At 47.1% G+C, this 27,307-nt stretch overlaps 6 protein-coding genes across 6 annotated transcripts; 2 read left to right on the top strand and 4 right to left on the bottom strand.

The window, feature by feature from the left end:
* Positions 1–1,167: 1,167 nt before the first annotated feature.
* LACBIDRAFT_311080 (uncharacterized protein) lies at positions 1,168–1,480 on the top strand (the record flags this gene model as incomplete). The annotated part of the gene is made up of 1 exon (XM_001876796.1): positions 1,168–1,480. The coding sequence occupies one exon, from the start codon at positions 1,168–1,170 to the stop codon at positions 1,399–1,401; it is 234 nt and encodes a 77-aa protein (XP_001876831.1). The 3' UTR covers positions 1,402–1,480.
* Positions 1,481–1,610: 130 nt separating this feature from the next.
* LACBIDRAFT_311079 (uncharacterized protein) lies at positions 1,611–2,546 on the bottom strand (the record flags this gene model as incomplete). The annotated part of the gene is made up of 2 exons (XM_001876327.1): positions 1,611–2,164; positions 2,213–2,546. The coding sequence occupies 2 exons, from the start codon at positions 2,544–2,546 to the stop codon at positions 1,611–1,613; spliced, it is 888 nt and encodes a 295-aa protein (XP_001876362.1).
* A 6,041-nt stretch (positions 2,547–8,587) lies between these two features.
* LACBIDRAFT_311077 (guanine nucleotide-binding protein alpha-4 subunit) lies at positions 8,588–10,793 on the top strand (the record flags this gene model as incomplete). Its single annotated transcript, XM_001876795.1, has 15 exons — positions 8,588–8,795; positions 8,847–8,910; positions 8,997–9,021; positions 9,073–9,599; positions 9,650–9,702; positions 9,755–9,808; positions 9,858–9,913; positions 9,967–9,970; positions 10,041–10,098; positions 10,156–10,201; positions 10,261–10,441; positions 10,507–10,524; positions 10,578–10,642; positions 10,693–10,725; positions 10,776–10,793. 15 exons carry the CDS (start codon positions 8,588–8,590, stop codon positions 10,791–10,793), a joined length of 1,410 nt encoding a protein of 469 aa, XP_001876830.1.
* A 378-nt stretch (positions 10,794–11,171) lies between these two features.
* LACBIDRAFT_323119 (uncharacterized protein) lies at positions 11,172–11,979 on the bottom strand (the record flags this gene model as incomplete). The annotated part of the gene is made up of 3 exons (XM_001876326.1): positions 11,172–11,412; positions 11,459–11,699; positions 11,781–11,979. 3 exons carry the CDS (start codon positions 11,977–11,979, stop codon positions 11,172–11,174), a joined length of 681 nt encoding a protein of 226 aa, XP_001876361.1.
* Positions 11,980–19,505: 7,526 nt separating this feature from the next.
* Positions 19,506–20,192, bottom strand: LACBIDRAFT_323117 (uncharacterized protein; the record flags this gene model as incomplete). Its single annotated transcript, XM_001876325.1, has 2 exons — positions 19,506–19,854; positions 20,014–20,192. 2 exons carry the CDS (start codon positions 20,190–20,192, stop codon positions 19,506–19,508), a joined length of 528 nt encoding a protein of 175 aa, XP_001876360.1.
* A 5,408-nt stretch (positions 20,193–25,600) lies between these two features.
* Positions 25,601–25,808, bottom strand: LACBIDRAFT_311072 (uncharacterized protein; the record flags this gene model as incomplete). The annotated part of the gene is made up of 2 exons (XM_001876324.1): positions 25,601–25,718; positions 25,771–25,808. The coding sequence occupies 2 exons, from the start codon at positions 25,806–25,808 to the stop codon at positions 25,601–25,603; spliced, it is 156 nt and encodes a 51-aa protein (XP_001876359.1).
* Positions 25,809–27,307: the final 1,499 nt, after the last annotated feature.

Raw genomic sequence — 27,307 nt, 5'->3', positions numbered from 1 at the left:
TGGTTGCATCACATCAATGACAACCCTGTGCGAGGTCCAGGCAACACGTCATCTGACAGTGACAACATGGCACGTTGTCACTGTCTGGTTGTTTTTGGCCACCCAGGTGAGTCCCAGCTCCCTCGCCCCCCATCACTCACAATACAGGTGCACCACAATGTGTCAACCAACGGACAACAACAACGATGTGGCACCACCACCATCCAGACAACGATGTGGCACCACTGAAAACGCCTCCAGCACCCACGAAAATGGCCCAGCGTCCACAAAAACCACACCCAGCCCACCGAAAAACACCCGTGCCCACCAAAAACACTCAGCGCCCATCGAAAACGGCCCAGCGCCCATCGAAAACCACCCAGCGCCCACCCACATCCACGCCAACATGTCCACGTCCATGACAACACTAATGCAACCATGACAACACGACAACATTAACACAACCCCAACAACGTTAACGCAACCACAACCACGACAATGCCAACATGACCACGTCTACACTGAGGCAACGACACCACCCCCTCCCCCTTCCCCTTCCTCACTCCCTCTCAATCCCCCTTGACCACTTCTTCCCCTCTCCACCACTCCTTCTCCTCTCTATCACTCCCCTCTCCCTCCACTCTCCACCCTTCCCTTCCTTGTCCTTCCCCCCTCCTTAAATATAGACTTCCCCTCTCCATCTCTCCCCCCATAACTCTCCACCCCTCCCTACCCCTTTCCTTGTCCCTTCCCCCTTCCTTCTTGTCCCCACGCCCTTTCCTTGTCCCTCCCCCCTCCCCCCCCCACTTCCTTAAATATAGACTTTATGATGTAAAATACATTCTATGTCATTGTGTAAATACATTATAATTTCATCTATTGACTTCAAATTTTATAAGAAATTCTGAGTAGCAAGTTATCAGAAAATGGTTTATATATCAAGTCACATGACTTTTAGCTGATCAGAACATGGGGAGGGTAAAGTGCATTCCACTGTAATTCCACTGTAATCCACTGGAATGACTGGATTCCTGCAGGAATAGGTGGGCACTGTAAAGTACTGCAATTGTGTGCCAAAGGATTCTGACCCACCATTCTGTCACAGATGGTGAACACCAGTGGAGACAGTTGAAATCATTGTTATGCCACCCGATATGGGCGTCAGGTCTTACTACAGAGAGCGGTCATATGTCGAAGTACTGCATATTGTTATGCTTTGAGGACCCAAACAGTTCCCTCGCCATTCAGTTATACTCTGGGAAAAGATGCCACCCAAAAAGGTGTTCTTCTGGTGCAGGGTTGATCACAGTGCTCAATGTTAGTGTAATGGGAGCAGAGTGGTTATTACAATGTTGGTGTGCAGGGGATGTGGCATGGAAAAACGTGAGTGTGGGTAGTGGTGAGTTTATGAAAAAGTCATAGACTTTATCAAGCATTATTTGGTAGGCTTTGAGGAGTACACAATCTTTGGCGGGCCACATGTGCACTGGGCTCCAGTGAGAAACCGTGAAAGAAAAGAGTTCTTTTGCTGGTACGCAAATTTCTGTCACTTTGTCCACCTATCCTGATCATCGCTAGTTTTATGTCCAAAGAAAGATCAGGTGCATTCACGTTGGACAACCACCGACTACCTACAGTGACGAAATGTGCAATTCACATGTGAACGAATATAAACAAACAGAGCAGTGATGAATGGATTGAAATGCTGGAAATACGATGCAATATAACAAATACAAATCTATACCATGTAACCTACACTGAAACTTCAACTGAAAGTCAGTAATTCTGATTTTGACCACCTTCCCTCTCAAAGGTTCCGCTATCCGCTTCATGCCCCATGCAAGTATTTCAACATCCTCGGGGACACCAGCAGGTTCAAAGATATCTACATCCTCACCAAATTCAGCTAGGAGTGTCTTGGCGGAAGGCAATTGAGCATCCTCGCATCGCCATTGAGTCTCGCTAAACTCCCTCCATGCTGAATGTATCTGGTTTGTCGTAACATGGGGATATGCAGTCTGAATCTTTGCAGCCATTGCACTAGGTGTCAACCATTCAGCCTGTTCACAGATGATCTGGAGTGCCTTGGGAGGCATTCGGACATCACTATATGACACATGGCTGACATGGTGTTGAAGCCGGATGAAGATGTCTTGGCCACCATCCTTGCTATGTTTGCATCTGACTAACAATGCGCTTCAACAGAAATAGCGCTTCATTCCAACATGGTCACGGTGCTTTGCATCAGGTTTCTCTGACAGCTTAGGTGCTTTCTTCCGGGCTTCATCTTGGCTACACCAAAACTGCATAGTATGACCTGTCTTCAATGGATGGTTATCATGGACACTACCAAACTGGTAAGTCTTCTTTAATCTGATGCTCAGATGTGGCCACTCATGTAAATTGGTATCCGGTGGTCTTCCACAGCTCCTTGGCAAGCATATGTGTGCGTTCTTTTGGTGTAATAAGATCATCTTCCTCAATGGGGTAGGTTCCGTGGAAGTCAACATGATTGCTTGCTTTAAACTGATCTCGTAAAGCATGGAACAGGTCCTCTGCATCAACATAGTCCTCTGCCGCCTGAAAAGTAAGGGTCAAAATATTTCATAAGACTGTGAAGCCATGACTTACCTTTGTGTCAAGGGCTACAAAAGGCATACTGTCATCTTTGTTATCCTTGTCGTCAGAGATGATAGAAGTGGTTCTTGCTCAACAAGTAGGTCTTTCCGGCTCTGCGGAGGTCTCGACTCGAGCACGTTTTCTCCCTTTGGACATGTCTGTTGTCTTTTCCTTCAGGTGGCTCTTGCGGACCAAGCCAGCTTGACGGGTTCGGCATGGGTTGCAATGCTTGAATTTCCCACTTGAAAACCTTTTACAGCCTGGTTTGCTGCATGCAACTGGAGGGCAATTTTCGTCCATAATGAACAGAACAACTATTTTTTTCATTGACTTTCACTTCAAGGGAATCAGCAACTTCCCAACTTGATTACAGTCACAGTGTTTGGTCGTTTGAAGCACCGAGTCCAACTCAGCTCAGCTCCTTACATGACCTTGGGCCTTTCCCTACTTACGAGGGATCCTCCCCCTCCCTACCCTGGCCATCTACATTTGAAGTTCTTCATTTTAATGTCAAACCCGAGATTATGCAGGTTGTATTTGACAGACTTTTTTGCGGAACATGCGCAAGGGGGTTCAGGGATCTGAATGCCAGACTGGGGGTTGGGTAGGTAGGTTGGCCGTAGGCCAAAAACAAGATTTTTGGAACCCTCTATGAGATAGTCCTAAATTGGTTTTCCAAGGTGATTTACAGTATTACTGCATGTAAAATATCATTGTATAGTCCATTATCTTGACTGGATATTATATTTCATTATATCTGGCCCAATTTCTGGCTTCAAAATTGTTTTTCAGTCTAATCTTCATCAAAATTTTGTCTAATGTTTCAATCAATCACAATTTACTGACAAAACAGTTAGAGACCAGTTCTTCACACTGATGGGTATGCTGTGTGACCTGATTTCAAAACTTGAATCATCTTGATGCTTTCGACACATCAGACACTCTAAACAGATGCCTGTGTGGTGTGGTATTGCACTCAGAATGCAATGGCTTGGTAAAATGTAAAAGGGTTGGATGTGAGACTCAACAGGTGAGTATCAGTCTTGCACAAGTTAATCACTACACTGGATGCAAGCCACAATAACTTGAACCAAATTATTGTAAATAAATTGTAAGAAAATTTCAAATAATTTTACAGTAACAATGTCTAAAAAATTGTAAAATTATTGTGACTTTTCCTTTGACAAACAATAGCATTATCCAAAGAAAAATCACAATAATTTTAGACATTTTTACCATAGAATTATTTGAAATTTCTTTACAATTTCTTTACAATAATGTGGTCCAAGTTATTGTGGCTTGCATCCAGTGCTACACTCACTTATTTTTTAGTACCACCTACAATGTGTTGTATTGGAGATAGCCCCACAAAATTGAATCTTTAAGGATCAGAGTGATGATGATGATGATGTCATATTGCCATATATAGGCTTGTGCCTGATTACATAGGTAGGTAGGTCAAGCACACAGGGCCTTACAAAAAAATTCGACCCCAGCTACTTTTTTAAAATTCTTGAACCCCCTTGAATGGCATGCGTTCACAACAATTTACAAAGGTCGGTGTTTCTTGTCCGCTCCGCTACCATTTCACGGTATCCCTCCTATTCAGGTGATGGCAATGAGTTTAGTCGTATCCATCAATCTCCCCTCCTTCATCTCCCCAAAGTCAGCATCCTGCTCGAGCTGCGGTCTTTGTTTGCAAAGTCCGACTCGGAACGCGCTTTTCAACGTCGTTTCGCTACTTCATTCTGACAAGATCGCGACACTACCTCATCTCGAGGAGCTAGCATTCTCCTGAAACGGCGCCGATATTGATAACCTTTGCGCTCCCTTCGAAATGTCCTTCTGGAAAGCGTTGGACGCCCGCGGCCGCATCAACTGTCTCCCCGAGCCCTCAACGTCGATATCTTCCCTCGGAAAGGCAGACCCCTACAAGCCAGTTGATATTTTTATCGACGAATATTCGACAGTCTCTACAACGGAAATGGAAGGTTGGGGGTTGTGAAAATTTCTGACTTGAGGTGGATTCAGCAGATTTGTAAAATTAACCTCCAACTTGTACCCAAAGAGCGAAACGTTCTAATAAATCCCCATCTTTATTCGATATCCATGACTTCTCTCTGAATTCGTCTCATGGTTATAATGTAGAGGTAATTAGTTGGTCTGTTTTACTTCGTGAAGTTGTTGAGTAGTTGTATTCGGAATTCGAACTTATAGCTGTCTACAAAACAATATACTAATTATGGGGCAATGGTTAAAATCGCGTACAGGAAGTTCAAAGGGACAAACCTACTCATATTCTTCCCCGCGCCCTCTCCCAAATCTCAGTCAATGGCAAGGACTTTGGCATCAACCGAATGGCCTCTTCAGAAACCAGTATCTTCTTGCGACCAGAGATGACCTCAGGAGTATCCACCTCCTCGTCCGAAGATGCCTTGCGTAGCCAAACGAGCATCCTTCTCCTCCTCTTGTCGCTCTCGACGATGAAGTCGCCCATGTCGTCGTCTTTCGCCACTTTCGCAATCGGATTTGATGTCGTCGTTGTCGTCGTCAACGCAACGACGTGATGTGGACTTGGACTTGGACTTTTGAACTTCTTTGCCTTTGCCTTTCCTTTCCCTCTGAGATTTGAAATGGGTTCCTGGTCCGAATCAACGACCTTTGCTTCGAATCATGGTCAGGGTGAACGCATAGGGAACGGGTCCGATCCTTGGTAATTCTTCAAACAACAACCTGCCTCGATAGCTTCTCAACCAAGGGGGCTAAAGAGCTGGATTTCGGGGGATTCTTGGGCGTACAAGTTGCTCCTAGGACGTCCGGAGAACAGGAAGACTAGAGGGAATACATACATGCCCCCTCTTTGGTGAGGCAAGGTGTAGAGCGAACCACGGCCATTCCTCTGGACACCAACCCGAATCATGGGTCGGATAACCGCGTACACGAGGTTGTCGGCTCTGCCTCTAGAGGCGGGCCATATACGACGCAATCTTGACATGCAGAGCGTGACTTTGAGCCCAGGAAAAACGCATCAGACCGCCATTAGGGGAGGCAAGCGTTGGGGCTTGATGACCGTCGTTTGATAGTTCATGGGTGGCTTGTCGGGTCATACGAGGAAAGGTAAGGATGGCGCGGTCCCTCCTCAACATCGCGAAGGCTTGACCAGCGCGTATACGTCCGTGGAAGAGAAAACCGGACAGGGGCACCATCAGGTGAATGAGCGCTCAACGCTGCCGATTAATGTTTGACGCCTGTCCTTGATCCACGTCCAAAAATACGACCAAGGAAGAAAGGCAAAAAAGGACGAGAACAACGAACAAAAACGAAGACACCTACTCACTTTTCAGCCAACGTCAACGGCGGCCTCTCCTTCTCCTTCTCCAAAGGCAAACTCATCCTCTGAATCTCCCCATGTCTCCCCTTCAAAGCCGGGCTCCCCCTCCCCACCGAACTGCTCCTAGACAATCCAGCTCCAGCATGCTGCGTACCACGCGCACTTACAGGCGAGCGTCCCGCGTTGTTTAAAGTTATTGAGCTTGAAGTGTAGTAGTCCGGGGTCCGGTCAGGGGGGTAGTACGATATAGAACTTTGTCTCCTGGAGGATTTTGTGGATCTGCTTGGTGAGGGCGAGGGTGAGGACGCGGATGATGATGAGGTGATTGTTCCATCTAGGAGGTGTAGTGGTCGTGGACCGGGTGAGGCGGGGGGTAGTATGGCTAGAGAGTGTCGTTTATATTTGGTTGTTGATGAGCTTGAGGGAACGGGATAGTATGACGATGGCGCTGTTGTGCATGTGGGCTTGCTCTAGAACTCGTGGATGTAATTGTTGACATATGAGCGTGACACTGAGGATCATCGATCACCACCGAAGGTACCGGTAAGCACTTGGTATGTAAGATCTTGCTGCAAAGTTGATAGCGTGGTCCAAGCAAACACAGATTGTCTTGACCGGTGGAGTAAGTAGGTGACCTACGTCCACCAGATGACGTTCCAATTGAACTCACCTGCCTTCGGTCCCTCAGGCCTCAACGTTTACACTTACTTACCGGCAGGTACCACGTATGTCTCCTGAAAAGCACCGTATTTCGGATGATGCAGATGAGGTGGACGTCCGAGTAAATTTGTTTCGATGTCGTATAGCGTACCTACTACCACTATAAACTAGGTTACAACCATGACAACTAGCTGCCCATGGCCTAACCCAGCCTCTTTCCGAAAGCAATTCCCTTCAAGCGCAGCCCGAAGCTCTCCAGTTCCAACCCTACCCTTTCATCCAGCTGAGGGGCCAGCTCATCAGTCGAACACTGGTTGGCCGAGTTCGCACAAAACATTCCCCTTTGGAACAGCGTTTCGGGGCTTAATAATTGGCACGGCGCTGACACGTAAGGAAGTAGGGAGTCAATGCCACCACAGTTTCATCCTCGACCGGGTTCTTGAAAGAACGGGGTTGAAGACTCAGCACCGGGTATGCTCGAATCGAGGATGGTGCAAACACCTTCGTATGTCACATGCCCGTAGAGTCGCGTTCCGAGACACGATCGGAGCAGCAGATGGTGAACGTGTGACCTTGAGAGTGTATGCATCAGCTGGGGGAAGTTGTGGGGAAGAGTCGTTGACGACGTGAATAAGAAGACTGAATAGAAGCGGGTTGAAAGTATACGGGAGGAGGGAGGAGGAAGGACGGAAGAGGGAGGAGGCGGGGAGGGAAGAAGGGGATAGTAAGAAGTCCCACCATCCGCTTTGTGGAGGCAACCAACGCCAACCGAGGAAAAACTCGAAAAATTCACCCATCAAGACCTTATCCGATACCCACCAGTTACGACGATTGAACTAGGCCGGCCCCAGCCAACGAAGGAGTGGCACATTCTGCTTGACTTGAGCTTCAGGGCCTCGTCTCTGTGTTGGTTTAGGGATCGACTGTGACGCCACCAACGTGAAGGTGCGCTGTGTAGTTTGGTCTGGTGCGAGTCCCGGTCGTCTTGCTGGTGGTACAAGCTTCCACCACGCCTGTTGCGTGGATCTCCACCACATTTGTCGCTCGAGCTCCCGCCGCCGCATTGTAGTTCATCGACGACGTTGAATTCGAAGATGGCGAAGAGCCGAAGACGTTAGGCGAGATTGAGTTGGTCCTGCCGCTGTGCTGCGTTTGACCTCCAACTGCCGGTTGACGTCGTTGTTCTCCAATCGACCAAAGCCTCATCACTCCGATCGTCTGCCCCCGTCGATACCTCACTCAGCTTTCCCGAGGATGAATAATGCGCCGAACTGTATACTCTGTCAGGAGGGATCACACACAAAAAATCAAAACAAAAGATACATACGAACATGACTGAGGACGCAAATCCTACGACATGAGAAGTTAGCAAAACAAATCCAAATTGCGAAGATGCGGAGAAGAATATTACCTCCCCGACTTCAAAATTCGTTTGAGGCTTCTAGCATCGTATTCCGTGTCCGCGAAGGTAGCTAATGGGTTCGCTGAGGAGATGTGTCCGTTGTGGAGGAAACTGTTCTGAGGGTAAGGATGTTGAAGGGTGATCTTGCACGTCCAAAACGAAGAAAACTGACCTTTGGATAGGGCTAACTGAGTCTTGCGCAGAAAGGTTTACGCCTCTCTGAACCGGGTTCCGAGCGCCCATAGGACAGGTGACAGAAATGTCGAGCTGGTCAACGTGTGGAGCGCGAAGTTCGTTGCGCCCAAGTTCTCTTCCTTCCCACGCTACACTTCCAACGTGAGCCAACCAAATGTCCTCCAGGGCGCTCAGAATGTTGTTATAAGAGGCGGCAACATATATGTTGCCGACAGGGTAAGTCAACCTCTCTGGTGCCTCTTCTCACAAGCTAATCAATTGGTATTTTGCACAGATCAATTAGTACATTAGTGCTGGCAACAAAACAGGATCCATTCAATTGAAATTCAGTGCAGGACACTCAAAACCGGCAGCCTCCACAAATTGGAGGTCTACCTCACTTCGCTTCGAATACCGGCAACATGCCAGCTAGAACGCTGCCCAATTTTGAAGACGACCCTCTCACCAATGCCATCAAGCCGCCGCCAGACGAAACACCTGAAGAACGACAACGCCGGTTGCGTTCAGAGCAAGACGCGAAGGCCATCTCCGATTCAATTGACAAGGAGTTGGAATCACAACGCGCATCTGAGAGGAATGGGCAGAAACCGGTCAAGATTCTTCTGCTTGGTGAGTCTCCCCTTCACCTCGAACGACGAGCGCAACTCATTGGAATCACAGGTCAAATTGAATCAGGTGGGCTGTTATCATGCCGTTCTTCAACGGACCACATGGGATCTAATTCGCGCCATTGAGGCAAATCGACCACTTTGAAAAGTAGGCTTCGCCCTGACAACGGTTTATCCGCCCGCTGACGTCGTGCGAGGACAGATTTAAGCTGCTTTACGGACCAAAGGCACGTTCCCTCGACACATTCAGATGTTCATTTGCTGACCATTCACGACAGGCCTTTCGCACGGAAAGAGCGTCGTGGCGGGCAGTGATCCAACTCAACGTCGTTCGCTCAATCCACTTGATTTTTGACGCTATCTCAAAGGCAGAGAAAACCTCATCTGGATCCCAGGATCTTGCAGTAGACCTAATAGCTTCCCCCGAGCTTTTGAAGCTGAAATTACGTCTAGCCCCCCTCCTTCAAGTCGAAGAGACCCTCATTCGCCGTCTCACGCCGGCTGGATCTAGTGAAACGGAGGCAACCTTACGAATCGGGAGAGATATGTCGTACTCCGAACGCACGAAAAACTACATGAAGGAGGTCACTATCAACTCCGCTGTGCAATGGAAAGGGTCGTTTGGTTGCAGGGACGTAGGGCGCAGTAGCTTCGATACAGACAAGGCTATGAATTGGGAGGATGCTGATGACCCCGGTCGCATCCTACACGCTTGTTCTGAAGATATGATACGACTATGGGAAGACCCGATGACGAAGAAGTTCTTGGAGGCACAAAAACTTGGAGTCCAGGAGCTCGCCGGATTGTACGGTGATTTGTTGCTTCCAGATGGCTTGAAGGATGACGTGACTATAGTTTTTTGGATGCTCTGGAACGAGTTACGGCTCCCCAATACTTACCCACTGACGGTACGCCCCTTCCTATTGCCTATTTCCTCCTTCTCATGCCTGGGATCCCCAGATGACATCCTTAAAACCTTAGGCGTCATTGAGCATCGCTTTATTCTTTCCGGGAGTGCGTCACAACTATCCTAGGATTATGATTTTACTCAACACACTTCCAGAGAATAACATCAGCAGGGATTGGCGCGTTTTCGACGTTGGAGGACATAGATCACAGGTACTCTTTTTCCTCCTACAGCATTTTGTCTAATTGAATTGATGAATCGTTAGCGAGGTAAAAATCCATTTACCTTTCTCCCCTTCCAGGTCTTCTGATAGGCGGAAATAATCTCCACTATTGATAGCTGCATGGGTCCCGTACTTCGATGATATGGATGCCATCATCTTTCTTGCCCCAATCAGGTGAGGTCGATCGTTCCAAAATAGCAACATAACGGCAATTCGCTGATGATACTTCAGTTGCTTCGATCAAGTACTTGCGGAGGACCACAAAGTCAATAGACTGGTGCCTCATCTATATATTCTCTATCTTTCTTCTGGTCCGCTGACTCGCTCTCTACTTAGGAAGACTCAGTCAAACTGTGGACGTCAATCGTCTCGCACCCCCTTTTGAAGAACACCAACCTAGTCCTATTTTTGAACAAGATTGACATACTGCAGTCGAAACTGGCTTTTGGGATCAAAATAGCCGATTATGTGGTGTCTTACGGAGACCGTCCTAATGACTACGAACATGCATCGACCTGTTGCGTCATTTTGGCTTCATCCTCCCTCACTTGTGACTGACCCTGCTGATCATGAATACGACAGATCTGAGAAGAAAATTCTGTATGTGGTTCACCGAGACTTCTAGCTGGTTCTGCGCTTACAACAAATTTCAGCTGATATTCTGAAGGAGAAATCGCCCCTTCCCCGCGTCTTTTATTGCCATTTTACGACGGTAACCGTATGTGCGCATCAACCTTTCACCTGAACGTCATCTCACAGCATTATAAGATACGAAATCTACGAAATACATCTTATCCAATCGTCAGTTGCTGCCTCATTCGCCAATACAGGTCACTGACGGTCAAACACAGTTAAGGATATACTTATGAGGGACAATCTCACCAAAACGAACCTTATAGCCTGATACCACACACGCTCACTAATTTTCTCTTACTATATATTTGTTGTAACGTTACCCTTGTAAGTGGTCTTGTAGATTAAAGATATCATGTAATGTATAACCGTTCCAAGGAGTCGCCTTCAATTCAAACTCTTGGTCAAGGTCCGTCATTGCAGAAGACGTGGCTTCAGGCGTCCAACTTGACAACCTTTCCCTTTGCCACCGTCACAATCCTGGTCTACCAGCCCCATTATTCAATTCTCTTTCCCATCGCACCTCCATTTCCCCTTCAAGTACTCCATGAGTTCCCCCTAATGCTGAATTCCACACGGCCATGCCAATATTCTCGATCTGTTCGGCTTCAATCTCAGAAGCAGATTCTTGCAATGGTGGAACGTGTAGGAGAAAGAACGGTATCGGCGAGGACATAGCGCGTAGGAGAGTCGATTTGGTGAATGGAGATTCGGAAACCAGCAGAGCTACCACCGGGTCGAGGGTTGAAGGAGCCGTGGTAGGGTTTACCCAATGATGCTGGATTGAGGGTAGAAAGCGGTGAAGCACCCCTTCCAGTTCTCTGACATACTTCGGGCTTGCCTTCTTCTTTTCCGCTTTGCATTGACCAAGTACATGTATTCGCCGTCGTGGGGAGTTCACAGAGCCGGATGGGTCAGGCAACCACCACCACCCAAGCTATCCCGCAGGAGTTTCAGTGACCGTTCCTCGAATGGCGTCCCCCGATGGACAGTAGAGAGTGGCTTTGAAGCCCAGTTAAGACTCGCCGAGAAGTTCCGCCTGGCCAACGAAGCACCGAACGTCGAATATGATGGTGTCATCGCACTGGGGGGTGCGAAGCTGTATTTTGTGAACGTTGGTGATTGGCTGATGAAGCTGAAGGCTGGCGAACACTGCAATGCGAGTTTCAATTTGTTTACTGGTCGGTACTCGAATGCTTACTTGGAAATAAAATAATACGTACGGGCGTACACCACGGGCGGCATTGCTCCGACACCTACTGCTGCTGCCCACGCCTTGCTTTCACAGGCGGTGACGTCGACCATTAAAACTACGTCCCCAGCTGGAACTGTCCTAGTTCCTAGTCCGTTATTCTTTCCTGGTAACACCGCTAGACGAGGATTTGAAGTGCAGGGATGGCGATTGACGTTAGTCGGAATCATTGTTGTGATGACCACCTATCTGGTTTAGTAACCCTTCCCATTAAATTCTTTCCCTTTTCCAGATCTTTTGCCGGGCTGATTTTGTTGTGCATGGATAATACTTAGACATCATGGAGACATCATGTATCTTATTTGTATAGGATATTGGACAATGGAGACGTTATGTTTTTATTTGAATAGAAGAATATCAGACGTTAGGGCCTCTATAAGTGTTTGGATAATCAGTCAAAGGCAAAATCTTACTTGTATTTTGGGTGCGATAAATGGGTCAAGTTTCAAAGATATTTATGTTCGACGAATCAGGATAAAAGGCGATGCACCGTCACGGAGTCGGTGGAACGCGGTGCGGTGACGCGATCACGGGCCACTCCGCCCCAACCCCCCTTGAATAAGACTTCGTCTATCACTGAATGTTCTACGTTTGCTTATACAGGTATCAAAATTCGACAAGAACTGATGTCAGGGGATAAAAGCTCCAGCGAAGAGGTTCATAAATCCGTAAAACCCCCAATCGCCTCCTACAATGTGCAGCAGCATCAGCAGCTCATAGGTCTTTCAATGCCACTTCATCATCCGTCTTCAAACTGGAGGCGGCAATTGGCCCGACAATTCTGGGTTTGTTCCGCCTCAAATCGATGGAACTCAACTTGCGCAAAGGGGAGCGGATATGCGAGCTGTGTATGGTTGAGTACCCCACAGAGGCGCAAGGAGAGGCACCGAACAAAGGAGCAAGGAGAAAGCCTAGAGCTTTGACGGTTGGGAGGGACCGCGGCTGCAAGAAAGGGGATTCGGCTGAAAGGAGGTCCTCCGTTTGAGGATTGAGCATACAACTAAATAGCTTTTGCCCTTATCTTTTTGCAAAGGGATAGTTGTCGTCGGCCCTCAGGATGTCACAGAAAGCTGGTGACGTGGATATTTCACAAAAGATGTCCGGTGTGCCTTCAATGAAGAGAAGTGATGGCGCTGTCCACGGTGAAGATGCTATGCAGGGAATGGTCGAGGATAGCCCATTGATCGCTTATATGGTATATTAGCAAAAGCCAAAACAGAGGGAGGAGTACTAGTTCACGTACGATTCTGGAGTGACCGCGGAGCCCATAATCCGCTCACGAGGGAGGGATCACATACTTCCCATCGTCCTACGCATCTCCAATCAGCCAAAAACCACTTTGTTGATCAATCGTTCCTGATGTCTACTCGCCTAGTCCCCTGATGGCGTTGAAATTCGAAGATAGCGAAGGACCGCAGGCGTCAGGCGAGATTGACTTGGTCCTGCCGCTGTGCTGCGTCTAGCTTCCAACTGCCGCATGACGTCGTCGTTTTCCAATCGGGCGTGCTGTAGTAAGGTCAAAGGGGTGACTCAGCTCCAATTTCTTGCTGGTCGGACTCACCGATCTACCAGGCTAAGTCAACGCCACGACTTCTTCTCTGTCTCCTTCAACTCGTCCTTGGTCTTTTCCTTCGGGTCTGATCCTTGGTAACTCCCTCGACGACAGCCTGCCATGGCAGACTCTTGTTTCAAGGGGGTTTCTCGGCCTACACCAAGCTCCAAAATCCAAAGAATAAGAGAATCGCATGTGTGGCAGGGGACCGGATATAGGAAGGAGGAGCGCGAGGAGGAGAGGGGGTGCAGTGATGAAGCAGCATATGCTGCATTGAGTCTTGGTATCGGTAAGCCAAGGGCAGGTCAAAGAACGGGGCGTTCTGCCAACGCCAACCGAATCATGGGCAGGGTGAACGCATAGGGCATGGGTCCGATCGTTGGTAACTCTCTAAACAACGACCTGCTTCGATACCCTCTCATTTAAGAGCTGGGTTTGACGGCAAAGAGAGAGGAGAGCCCGGGATTGTTGGGCGTACAAGTTGTTCCTAGAACCTCCGGAGAAGAAAGAGGCATTGGACACTGGAGGGAATGCATAAAGGACCCTCCTTGGTGAGGCAAGAATTAGAGCGAACAACTCTGGACACCAACCCGAATGCACGGGTCGTAGGCTCTGCCTCTAGAGGCAGGCCATATACAACGCAATTGCGACATGCAGAGCGTGACTTTGAGCCCACGAAAATCGTATCAGAGCGCCGTTGTAGGGAGGCAAGATTTGAGGCTTGAAGGCCGTCGTTTGATAGTTCATGAGTGGCTTGTCGGGTCATACTAGAAAGGGCAAAGATGGCCCTATCCCTCCCCAACATCGCGAAGGCTTGTCCAACGGATGTAGGTTCGTGGAAGAGAGTCTGGGAAAAAAAGGAAGGGGCCCATCAGGTGAACGAGCGCTCAACGCCGATTAAAGGTTGACGTTTGTCCTTGATTCACATCCAGAAATACGACCAAGAAAGAAAGAAAAAAGAGCCAGAACAACGAAAAGAAGAACACCAACTCACTTTTCAGCCAACGTCAACGGCGGCCTCTCCTCCTTCTCCAACGGCAAGCTCATCCTCTGTATCTCCCCATGTCTCCCCTTCAAAGCCGGGCTCCTCCCCATCGAACTTCTCCTGGACAATCCAGCTCCGACATGTACAGACTGCGTTTCGCGCGCACTTGAAGGCGAGCGTGCCGCATTGTTTGAATTTATCGAGCTTGAAATGTTGTAGTCCGGGGTGCGGTCAGGGGAGCAATACGATCTAGAGTTTTGGCTCCTGGAGGCTTTTCCTATGCTTGCGGATGTGCCTGGTGAGGGTGAGGACGCGGTTGCGGATGATGATAAGGTGATTGTTTTCCATCTAATAGGTGGAGTGGCCGTGGACCGGGTGAGGCGGGTAGTATGCCTAGAGAGTGTCGTTTAGATTTGGCTGTTGGATGGCGTCGTTGTGCAGCGAGTCTCCGCTTCTGGACCTTTCGCGAACCAACTTGGGCGAACGCAAACGCGGACCGGCAAAACGAAACCCTAGGGCCCTAACCCTCGTCTGTGGCCGTTGGAACCATCTTACCCATCCCTAACCGGAAGCAATGGCCTTCAGCGCAGCCTGAAGCTCTCCAGTTCCAACCCCAACCCTTTCATCCAGCTGAGGAACCAGCTCATCAGTCGAACACAGCTCGCACAAAACATGCTCTTTGGAACAGCGCTAGCGTTTCGTGGTTTTGATATTTGGCACGACCTTGTTCTTGAAAGAACGGGCTTGAAGACTGAGGGGTATGCTCGAATCGAGGACTGTGCAAACGCCTTCCCACTGCGTCCCGAGACCCGATCGGAGTAGCAGATGGCGGAAGTGTGACGTTGGGAGTGTATATGCATCAACTGGGGGAAGTTGTGGGGAAGAGGCGTTAGCGACGTGAAGAAGAGAGTTAGAAAGTAGCCGGGGGGAGGGAAGAGGGGAGGTGGCGGGGATGGAACAAGGGGATGGTAAGAAGAGGGGTGGAGAGAAGAGGGGGGTTGGAAAGACTCCACCATCCGCTTTGTGGAGGGATCGATTGGACGTGAAGGTGCGCTGTGTAGTTTAGTCTGGTACGAGTCCCGGTCGTCTTGCTGGTGGTGCAAGCTTCCCCCACGCTCGTTGCGTGAATCTCCACCACGTGTGTGGCTCGAGCTCCCGCCACTGCATTGATCCCAAGTTCTTGATGCCTACTCGCCCAGTCCATCGACGGCGTTGAAATTCGAAGATGGCGAGCAGCCGCAGACGTTAGACGAGATTGGATTGGTCCTGCCGCTGCGCCTAAGTGTGTGTATATATTGTCAGGAGGGATCACACAAAAAAAATCAAACCAAAGATACATACGAACATTATTGAAGGAAACGGTCGGAGACGGTCCGCGTGGAGTACCCCGCGGCTGATCGAGGTGAAGGATTGAGGGCAGGTGGAGACGGAGGAATTGATTGGCTGTTCTATGCAGTTGTTAGCATGTTCACATTGAGCGCGGGGGAGGGGAACGATGGGAGTAGACAGAGTGGTGTAATACAGCCAGGGAAGGGAAGAACGAAGAGGGAGCGGTACTAACGACAGTGCGATCTCCGATGGTCTGTCCCTGCGTAGAAACGTTTACGCTTCTCTGAACCGAGTTCCGAGCGCCCAGTGGGGCAGGTGACAAAGAGCTGTGGACCGTGGTGAGCGCTTACCGGCAAAACGCGAACGATGCCTGATGGTCAACGTGTGGCGTTTGTTCCAAGTTGTCGCTTCTTCCCTTCGCCCACATCTGCCCCACTTCCAACATGAGTGAAATCCATATCCTCCAAGGTTCTCAGAATCCCGTTATAACGGGCGGCACATTCATGGCTGCCGAGACTGTAAGTGAAGCACTCTGATGCCCTCTTATCACATGCTAATCAGTCGGTATTTTGCGCAGATCAATAACTACACTAGCGCTGGCAACAAAACGACATCCGACGCAGCGATTCCCGTGAAACCAAACTCAAGTATTCGGTTCACAGGACGGACCGACGTTCTCGCAAAACTGAAGAAACATTTTACTGCCAAAAGAAACAATAAACTCCGCCCTCGAAAATTCTTTTTGTTGTATGGTATGGGGGGTATCGGGAAGACCCAGATTTGTTTGAGGTTCATTGAGGATATGTCTGACTAGTAAGTACTCCATTGTATTACTTAGTCCCTATTTCTGATTGGTCCCCAGCTTTTCCCATGTTTTCTGGATTGACGCATCTTCAGTTGGTACGATCACTCAGGCACTGAAGGGAATCTGCAACCTTCCTGAGGCTCAGTCTTCTGCTCTGGATGGTTCACCTGAATCTGCTTTACGGTGGATTAGCTCTCTGAGAGAAAACTATGCCATGGTCTTTGACAATGCTGATAATCTGACAACTGAGGAACTTGAGCAATATTTTCCATTTGGGCTAGGAGGGAATATTCTGATAACTAGTCGCAACTCTGGCTTAAGACATTTGACTCTACATGAGAATTCTCTTGAGGTGAAAGAAATGGAAGAAAGTGATGCCATCTCTTTACTCTTAAAGGCTGCTTGCTTGAGTGAGTCTCAGGGAAACTTACAAGCTGAGGCTTCCAAAATTGTGAATGAGCTCTTTTGCATTCCTCTGGCCATTGATCAGGCTGGTGCTTTTATTGCTTTTGGGGGCAGAGACATAAGAGACTATCTTGATGAATATTCTCAACACAGAGAAAATTTATTATCTTACCCAGCTTTCAAAGGGGCATCAAAGTATAACAGAACTGTGTATGGGACTTGGGAGCTATCATTTAAAGAAATTCAGCAAAGAGCTAAAAGTGATGATTCTCGAGAAGCTGAGGCGGCTAAGAGTGCAATGTTTCTTCTGGCAATCTTTGCCTTCTTTCATTTTGATGGCATTACAGAAGAGATTTTTTCCTATGCTGCTACTCAGGAATATGGAGATAATGAGCAAAGGTCTGCCTTGCCTCTTGCAAGCTCCATAATAGACTGCACACTGCTTCAGCTTCATAACACAGGAAAATGGGATAATTACACCTTCAAAGAGGGGATTAGAGTATTACTGTCTTTTAGCCTGATCAAACTGGTTTCATACAAAGGCATCTATACCATGCACCCACTTATTCATGCATGGGGAAGAGACAGAATGACCTCAGATGATAGACAGATATATTGTTTGATAGCATATGGAATGTTAGCTTGCTCTCTGCCAGAAGACTTCCATGAGCAGCCATATCAATTCAGGAGAATTTTGGTCACTCATTTGAGGGCCAATATACAGCACAGTGTAATGGCAAAGAAAGAACTGGCTGATAGATACTTCGATGATGCTCATGAAAAGTTTGGGAGACTGTTGAGCGAACAAGGGTATGACAGTGAGGCAGAGAAGTTTCAAATTCTGGTGCTGGATGCAAGAAGCAGAACTTTTGGTGAGGAGGACCCATATACAATCAGAGCCATGGGTGAACTTGCAACTACATACCAGAATTTAGGAAAATATGCAGATGCAGAGAAGCTCAAATCAAAGCTCTAGATATGAGAAACAGACTTCTTGGAGAAGAGCACACAAACAATTTGGTCCATGGCTAATCTTGCAATGACATATCAGAGGCTAGGAAAATATGCAGATGCAGAGAAGCTTGAAATCAAAGTTCTAGATATGAGAAACAGACTTCTTGGAGAAGAGCACCCAGATACAATCTGGGCCATGGGTAATCTTGCAATTACATATAAGAGTCTAGGAAAATATGCAGATGCAGAGAAGCTTGAAATCAAAGTTCTAGATATGAGAAACAGACTTCTTGGAGAAGAGCACCCAGATACAATCTGGGCCATGGGTAATCTTGCAAATACATATCAGAGTCTAGGAAAATATGCAGATGCAGAGAAGCTTCAAAGCAAAGTTCTAGATATGAGAAACAGACTTCTGGGAGAAGAGCACCCAGGTACAATCTGGGCCATGGGTAATCTTGCAAATACATATAGAGTTAGGAAAATATGCAGATGCAGAGAAGCTTGAAATCAAAGTTCTAGATATGAGAAACAGACTTCTGGGAGAAGAGCACCCAGATACAATCTGATGCAATGGAAAATCTTGCAATTACATATAGAGAGGCTAGGAAAATATGCAGATGCAGAGAAGCTTGAAATCAAAGTTCTAGATATGAGAAACAGACTTCTGGGAGAAGAGCACCCAGATACAATCTCGGCCATGGGTAATCTTGCAAGTACATATAGTGATCTAGGAAAATATGCAGATGCAGAGAAGCTTCAAAGCAAAGTTCTAGATATGAGAAACAGACTTCTTGGAGAAGAGCACCCAGGTACAATCTGGGCCATGGGTAATCTTGCAGATACATATAGGAGTTCAGGAAAATATGCAGATGCAGAGAAGCTTGAAATCAAAGTTCTAGATATGAGAAACAGACTTCTTGGAGAAGAACACCCTGATACAATTGATGCAATGGAAAATCTTGCAATAACATTTTTCCATCTACAAAAATACACAGATGCAGTTAGGCTGGAAGCCCAAGTTGTGGATGTAAGAAAGAAGATTCTTGGAGAAGAACATCCAAAAACAGTCAAAGCAGTGGCATTCCTTGCACAAATTAGATCTCAAGCCAACACAGATACTTCAGGAATTGAATCAAAGAAACAAGGTGAGTCTTATCTACTTTAGAATCTGGTCAATTCACATATTTACAATGTTAGTTCACCATTTTTCCACAATTGCAAGTAGGCTTTCCAAAATATTGAAGAGAAAGGTATTGCAATATTCCAACATTTTTTATATTATAGATTCTTATTTGGTTTTTCAGTAGTTAGTGTAACATATCCCTTGGGCCCTTGAGTGCTGCAGGCTTCTTACGTAGCAGGCATTGGCTTGTAATTATAGAAGCCAATTGAAAGTCATGATATGTTTTTGCTAAACGTCGAATGTCAAAATGTCAATCACGGCATTCTAAATGCTACTCCCCAATCCAAAAATATTCCCTAGAAGAAGGGAGGTGTGAGAACATATTCATGCACAGTCAAATAGAGAAGATCAGCAAGGCCAAAGAAAACTAAACAAAGAAATTGAGGTGATCGCAAAGTTGACATAATCATTTACTCGAAAGGCTCACAGATGACAGTAAAGAGCAAAGGAAGAGCAAGAGGGCTTGAATAAGGGAGGGGTCTACCAATTCCATTCCTCATCTTCATCTTGAGTCCTGCCATTGGAGGACGTCATTGTCATTGTCAGTTTGTTTGAAGGTTTCATGCCCCCATCCAGCTGGGAGGGCATCAAGGTCATTGTGTGCGGTTTCTTGGAATCAGGGGTCATAACACTTGCAATGTGTATAGTATCATCATTATTGTTGTCAAGAAGGGAAGGGGATAGAGGCAAGGTAGGTAGAGGCATGCTCTGTGTACGTGAGATTGGTGGGGCTGACCCGATCGGGGTGGTGGGTGTGTTCCATGCAGAAATGATGGTCTGTGAGACGTCTGATAGTAGCATGGATGCTCGTTTTTGACTTTTGGTGAAGCTGTATACAGAAATACATCAGCTTCACAGTAAGGAGCCAGGAGAGACAAAAAGGAAGCCAACAGGATGAGGTTGAACTGAGACCTGGGACGCCTTTTGTGATCAAAAAGCCATCTCGCTCAAGAGAAGAGTCCAATCAAAAAGTGGGAGAAACACATACGTTGGACTATCCCTCAACTCCCCCAACTTCTTACCCATACTCCCCATCCATGATGCACCACCACCTGCCAAGACTAGTGCTTGGAAGTCCAGTCCCAAGACTGAAAAAAGACTGAGACTGGACTGGACTGAGACTGCCCAAGACCAGAAATTCCCAGGACCGCTGAAGACCGCAACCATGGTTTGGTCTTTGGTCTCTCACAATCTCGGAAATTTCAAGACCAACAAAAGACTGGTCTAACTGGTCTTAACTGGTCTTTACCGGAATTCATAACCAAACAAACTCGTAACCAAATGGAACTTGTAACTGGTTACTGAATACAAACACAAATGCTCCCACCACCACCATCCCCACCACCGTCACCACCCTTCATGACCACCACCTCGCATCCGTGTAGGCCTGCACATCGACCGCAACGTCACACGCCAGAGGCTCAGCGACAACAACAACATGGCCATGGTGTGCCACGTCACCAGCATGGCAAAGACGATGACAATGGACTGCGACAACACCATGGTGACGTGGTGATCACATGACGATGATGGACAATGTCATTCCTCTTGACAAGTGCCCACATCAATGACCTAGAACCATGAGTGTGAGCACTCATATCCCCTCCCACTGCATTGTTTAAGATCAGAGCCAGGTGCCACGTCGCCGACAGTGACATGGCAACCAAACAACAATGATGGATGTCGTTCCTCTCCTGCCATGTCACCCCCTCGCTCTCTGCCACCTTTGGTGTTGACAACAACACACAACAACAACCATGTGACAACGATGGAGACAGGCGCATGACGATGACACAAAGTGGCAGTGACAACGGATGAGCCCCCTGCCCCCCCTTGTTCACTTTTATGTAGTACTAGTATATTTAGTAAATTAGATACATATTTTCTCTATGTTAGTAGCTACAAAACCGGTCCTCAACCAGTCCTCAACCAGTTGAGACTGAGACTGGTTGAGACCGGTCTTTCAACCGTAAAAAACTGACCAAAACCGCACTGAACTGGTTGACATTGGTTCAGTCCAGTTTTTCATGGTTCTTCAAATTGGGAGGACTGGTCCCAGTCTCGGTCTTATCAATTTTGGACAAAAGACTGGACTGGACCAGACTTCCAAGCACTAGCCAAGACACCCAGTCCAGGGATAGACAAAGGGGGAGGAAGAGAACCCATCCCCTTCACACTGCCCCCAACCCTCCCATCAGACTGACCCGCATACCCACGTCCATTCACGTTGATGGTCGCCTGCATATTCCAATTTGTCTTCTCCCTGCTGCTACTGCCACCCTCATGCTTCGCAGTACCCAAGCTCAGGGAGCAGTGACGGTACCCTTGAGCTCCCTACTGAACTTGCAGTAGTGGTGTTTGCTGTCAACCCAGGCTTGATGGCCGACAACCCACTGCTCCAATGCAGGGGGACGACATCTTTTGATTTCTGCCAGTGGACTTTGGCTCCCCCACTCAGGGTCAAGTCCAAGCTAGACGTGAAGGTCGCTTCATCAAACTCTTCATTGTCAGGCTCTCCTTGTGGTTGGGGCTCCCCTGAAACAGGCTGCTGTGGCTCCAAAGCACCCTGTTGCCATTCTTTGTGCTTGAAAGCAGGGTTCGGACTCATAGTCAGAGTCACACCTAGTGTTTGAAAGTCCGGTCCGGTCTGGTTATTGAGCCCTCAAGGGCTCTAACCAAGACTGAGACTGGTTACCTTGTGCCACGAAACCCAAAATAACTGAACTGGACTGCTACTAACCGATATAATCGGTTAGTAACGGTTAGTGGTCGGTTACATGACCGGTCCTAACCGGTTATTTCTCTGTACTAACATAATTACAAACCTATATTATATTTCTAATACAAGCATTATGCTGCATGCACCAGCGAGGCGCGTGTAGGTGAAACACCGCCTCGCATGATGGCCCAATGAAGAGAGAAAGAGAGTACTCGATCTGTGAGCCTTTCTCATCACAACCTACGCATCCGGCATATTTCATAAACAACCTTGCAGGTCGAGTACACCCGACCTGCGAGTGTTTCTCATGGATTGCCATTGTTGTATCAATGTCACATTATCACACATGTGACGACAGGAAAATAGTCACTTAAATTTCAATTCACCGTAAATATGTCAATTCTCCACTAAAAAATATGATTTTTGGATCATTAGAAAGTGTTTAAACAGGGGAATATTTGTGTGTAACGTTAGGACACAAAGACCGGTTATAACCAGTCCTAACCGGTTTTTGTTTGGTCTTGAATTTTTTGGGATGACACCTAACCACTAACCGGACCGTGGTTACGGTTAGGATCGGTTAGGTAATTTTTGCGGTCCTGATCGGTTATGGTTCGGTCCAGTCTCGGTTATTTTCCGGTTAACTAACCTAACTTCCAAACACTAGTCACACCTGTATTGTGTACCATCAACTCTGGGGCAGCACAAAAGTCATCACTTTCCCCAAGCGGTTCTTGGCCATCCTCAACATCATCACCTCCCAATTCCTTGCCACCTAAAGATGATGCAGCTGTTGAGCTTGAGCACTGCAAGTACTGCATCATCGCACTGGTAGCAGTAGCATGCATCGACACAGAAGAAAGACTATCCTTCTCCCTCGCGTGAGTCTGGCATCTTGGCATCATTGGCCCTCCAGATAGTGGTGAGCTTCATTCCGCCAATAGTGGCGAACTCCATTGGCCCAGAAGGGGAAAAGGAGAAGCTGATAATGGGGATGGGGAGCTAGGACACTTCAGTCACCCAGTGCCAACTGACTATTAGTCATGCAAACTCCATGTAAGTTACATGACTAAATGTCATGGACCATATCTATATTCTAGATATATATGGGTCCTAGAAAGCCCTGAAATCTAAAATATATTTTTGACACATGGACCCTGAAATGTCACACAAAAATTATAATGTCTGTGTCACACCACCAAAATATATTTTGCAAGTGAAATGCAGTAAGGATATATTTTTGGTCAGTGGACCCTGAAATGTCACTGTCACACCTTAAAAATATATTTTTGCCCTGGCTTTGCCTTAGGATATATTTTGTGAAACAGATGTGGTAAGGATATATTTTTCTGGTCTGTAGTGGTGTCAGGGGTCTTAGTTTTAGCAAAAAAACTTGTGACTTTTTGCTGTCTGGGGTATATATTCTGGAAGATTCTGCCATGACTTCCAGGGGTTTTGGCACTATGTTTGGCTTGTGCTCCCAGTATGTAGGTAGCAATAAGGAGCATCAATAGCATCTCTATGCTGATCTGTTTGGCAAACCGACATCCCATCTTGAACATTTGACTTCTGCTTGTTTCGGAAGAGGGTGATACTTTCTTGTCGACTTATGATTGACTTCTACCTCAGGTGGGGACATGGTGGTGTCATATGAGTGCTTCTTCATCAACAAGTTCAGAAACATCTAGAATTGTTCTTAATACAGCACCATGCTGCTATATTGAAGCTATTTCGCCACACCCCCTTCCATAACATCTGAGTTGCCTAACTATCATCCACCAAATGACACTATGAATATAGTTCACATTACACAATTTTTTAGCTAGTCAGAGTTGACAAAGTACTTTGTTGTCTCTCTCTTTCTCTTTCCTCTCCCTCTCCTCCTCTCTCTCTTTCTCTTTCCCTTGACTCTTGATTGTAAATTTATGGACAACAAATTCCATTCTCCTCTAACAAATTCTGTTCACCATGTCATAATATGGGGTTCTTCTTTGTATTTTATATGGTTCCCTTCTTATCCACTTCAAATGACACTATGGATACAGTCTGCATTAGAGAACTTTTGACATCCCACCCCAAACAACTCCATCACTTTAGTTTAGCAAGAGGAACACTTCCAAATACAACAACCAACTTACCAGCTTTCCTCTCCATAGGGTGTTTCACAGTAGGCCAACTTTGCTTTCAACTTTGATCCAAACTTGTGGGCCAACTTCAACAAATTTGATGGGAAAGTTGGCCAACTCTACTGTGAAACACCTGGAACTGCCAAAAACATGAAGTTGGGCTGATTTGTGCTTGAAATCACTTCCAAGTGCAGATTTTTGCCTATTTTGGACACATGGGAAGTTGAGAGGTGAAGTTGGGATCAAAGTTGGCTCTGAATTGGCATCGGGACCACAATTTGGATCCCAACTTGATGAAGTTGGCCAAACTTCGTCCTTCCAACTTTGCAAAAGTTGGTTGCCAGTTGGCCTACTGTGAAACACCCTAATGCTGTGTCTGGAAAATCAACATCCCACCCCAGATACATTATTTCTCAATTGTATCCTGAATATTTCAATTATACCCTGAACCAAGATATATTTATCAACTTTATCCTGAATTAAGATACATTATTTTTCAACTATATCTTGCATTTTCCAACTACATTCTGAACCAGGATATATTTTCAAACTATATCCTGGACCAAGATATATTTTTCAACTACATATATGTTATATATTTCCTCTAAATCCTGAACCAAGATATATATTTCAACTATATCCTATATTTTTGAACTATATCCTGAACCAGGATATATCTTTCAACTATATCTTGAACCAGGATATTTTTGATCTATATCATGAACAGGATCATGAATATATGTCATCCTTGCCCATAATTACAGAATATATCCAGGATATATAATTTGAGGATGTATCATTAGATTTCACAAGACAAAGCTGCAATTTATTGAATCTAACTACATAAATTTACACCACAGTATTGACTATTAAACAGAGGCAGAGGAAAGGAGGGGAAGAGAGAGAGAGAGGGGGGGGGGGGTGGGCAATGAGGGAGGAAAGGAGTGGTAGGCAATGAGGGAGGGGAGAGGTTGTAGGCAATGAGGGGAGGAGTTGTAGGCAATGTGGGAGGGGAGGGGTTGTAGGCAATGAGCAATGAGGGAGGGGGGAAAAAGTGGTTATAGGCAAAGAAGGAGGAGGGAGGGAAAGGGGTTATATGCAAGGTGGGGGGAGGGGTGGCAGGCAATGGCAGGAGGGGAGGGAGTGGCAGACAGGGGAGGTGTTGGTAGGGAATGATGAAGGGGGGGAGGGAGGTGGCAGTAACAGATGATGGAGGGAGGAAGGTGGTATGCAGGGAGGGAGGGAGGGAGGAAGGAAGGAGGTGGGTAGGCAGGGAGGGGGAGGGAGGGAGGGAGGGAGGGAGGGAGGGAGGGAGGGAGGGAGGGAGGGAGGGAGGAAGGAGGTAACAGACCAGAGAGGGAGGGGGAAAGTGGGCAGTGTGGGAGGAGGGCTTACCGAATGAAAATATAACAACAACAACGACGACGTTATCGTCGTCGTCCCTCATCAGTCTGCGTCGTGGCCCAGCACCCTCGCTGGGTCGTTCGTGGCCCTGGGGACGTGGGGTGCACAGTCGTCGTTTTCGTCGGCGCACACTGGTCGTCGTTCTCATGGGCGGTGGTCGTCGTTCCCGTGGGCGGCGGTCATCGTTTCCGTGGGCGCTGTCGTTTCCGTGGGCGGTGGTGGCGTGCGCCGGACGTCATTTTGCGTGGGCGCTCGTCGTCGTTCCCCGGTTGGTGTAGTTTGTTGTTATCGTTTTGGGTGGTCGTGGTCGTTTTGACGTGGTCGTCCTAACGTGCTGACGTGGCACGGTTGTTGTTGGTTCGGGATGAAGGACGGGCAAAACGACGAACGACGACATTTCGTCGTTCGTCGTTTCGTTGCCATGTCGCGGTTGCGACGTGGCACCTGGCATTGTTGTCAGAAACGAAAGAGGGGGGAGATGGGTGTGTGTGCTCACCAGGTAACGACAACGACGAAATCGTCGTTGTCGTCCATTGTTGTTGTGGTCGTGTCGCATTGTGGCCATGTTGGTTGTGGGCGATGAAGAGGCAATGGTGGTGAGTAAGGAGAAGTGACATCACAAGTCACAACGTGTGACCTTGCGGTATACACGACGTTCAAACGTTCAAGTTCATGCTCCTGTAGCACTGTTTCTGATTAAATTTGTAGTCTATTAAGTAACTTTGTATTCATTACAGAGATTTGTACCTAATGAGAAATCTGTCCCCACAGTTATGTATGTTACAAGAAAGTATTTCATAAAATTGCCCGGTTCCAGGGTTCAAATTGCAGGAGGGGTACTGTTAAGGATTAGGCCGCCGCCGGGAACGGGTTCGATTAGCTTCGATTCGTCTTTGTGCAGGCATGCAGAGGCACGCTCGGAACAGCCCCCAAACCGTGTGCAGGTTGATAATCGGTGTCAATCTCATCACTGTTCACATCGTAGATGCACTAGAAGAAGATTGCTCATATCTGTAACGGGCAACCTGTGAGTTCCTGCTTGACAACAGACATTGTGTCTGAACTACAACACAATAAATTGGGCGCCATGACCAATGCCAAGTTCACAGGAAGGAATCTTCTTGTGTTCCTGGCAAGTTCCTGGTGACAACTCAGTTTCCGAACTGAAATTACGGATCAACTGCAGCTATTATACATTAGACACCATTGACGGTCTGCATGTTCTCGGGTGGGTGATGAAACTCTCGTTGTGCGAGCTCTGTGATCCCCTTGTCCCAAATGAAATGTACAATGAATGTATTCAGCATTCTAGGAATCATCTTGCCTGTATCCGCATCGTGGAACAGCTTCCGACGATCAATGTTAAACCATTGTGTCATTCCTTTTGTCATTAGTTTCTCGCAACTGTTTCCTGAAGAACGAACCCAGAGTATTAAACCATCTGCTCTTTAGACAGAGGAAAATTTGTAGTGTCTACTTTTCGGGACTACCAAATTTTGTAGTTCACTGTTTGGGACTACAAAAACTACAAAAAATTGTATTATCTTCTTTTATCATTACAAAGTTTTGTAGTACCAGCTTTTTGAGACTACAAAAATTGTAGTCTCCTCTTTTTTCATTACAAAAGCTTGTACTGTTCAATTTCTTCATTATAAAATTTTGTAATACCAGCTTTTTGAGACTACAAACTTTTGTAGTCTCAGAATCTTAGTGAGCGTGATCAGAGCATGATCTTGACAGCTGATTGCGAAACGTTAGAGCAGCTCGCTTCCCGTTCCAGCACAACCATCTGTTTGTTTGTTGATGGCCGGACATCAGCACCTTCCAAAAGCAGCACCTGCTTTGCTTCAGCTTTTCCCAGTCACCCTCACCTCCCCCTCTCCTCAAATAATAATGGCGCAGAATGGTCACCGAAGACAAATTGCATAACCTGTCAATAAAATGCTTGCTACCCCGTCGCGTCAAATGGTCTGAAAAGCCCCATCGATCCCATTTATTTGGCTTTGGTGTCCGCCGCAAACAAACACACGGTT

The sequence above is a fragment of the Laccaria bicolor genome, genomic scaffold (assembly GCF_000143565.1).
Source record: "Laccaria bicolor S238N-H82 LACBIscaffold_4 genomic scaffold, whole genome shotgun sequence".
Taxonomy (NCBI): Eukaryota; Fungi; Basidiomycota; class Agaricomycetes; order Agaricales; family Hydnangiaceae; genus Laccaria; species Laccaria bicolor.
This window is presented reverse-complemented; position numbering and strand designations above follow the sequence as displayed.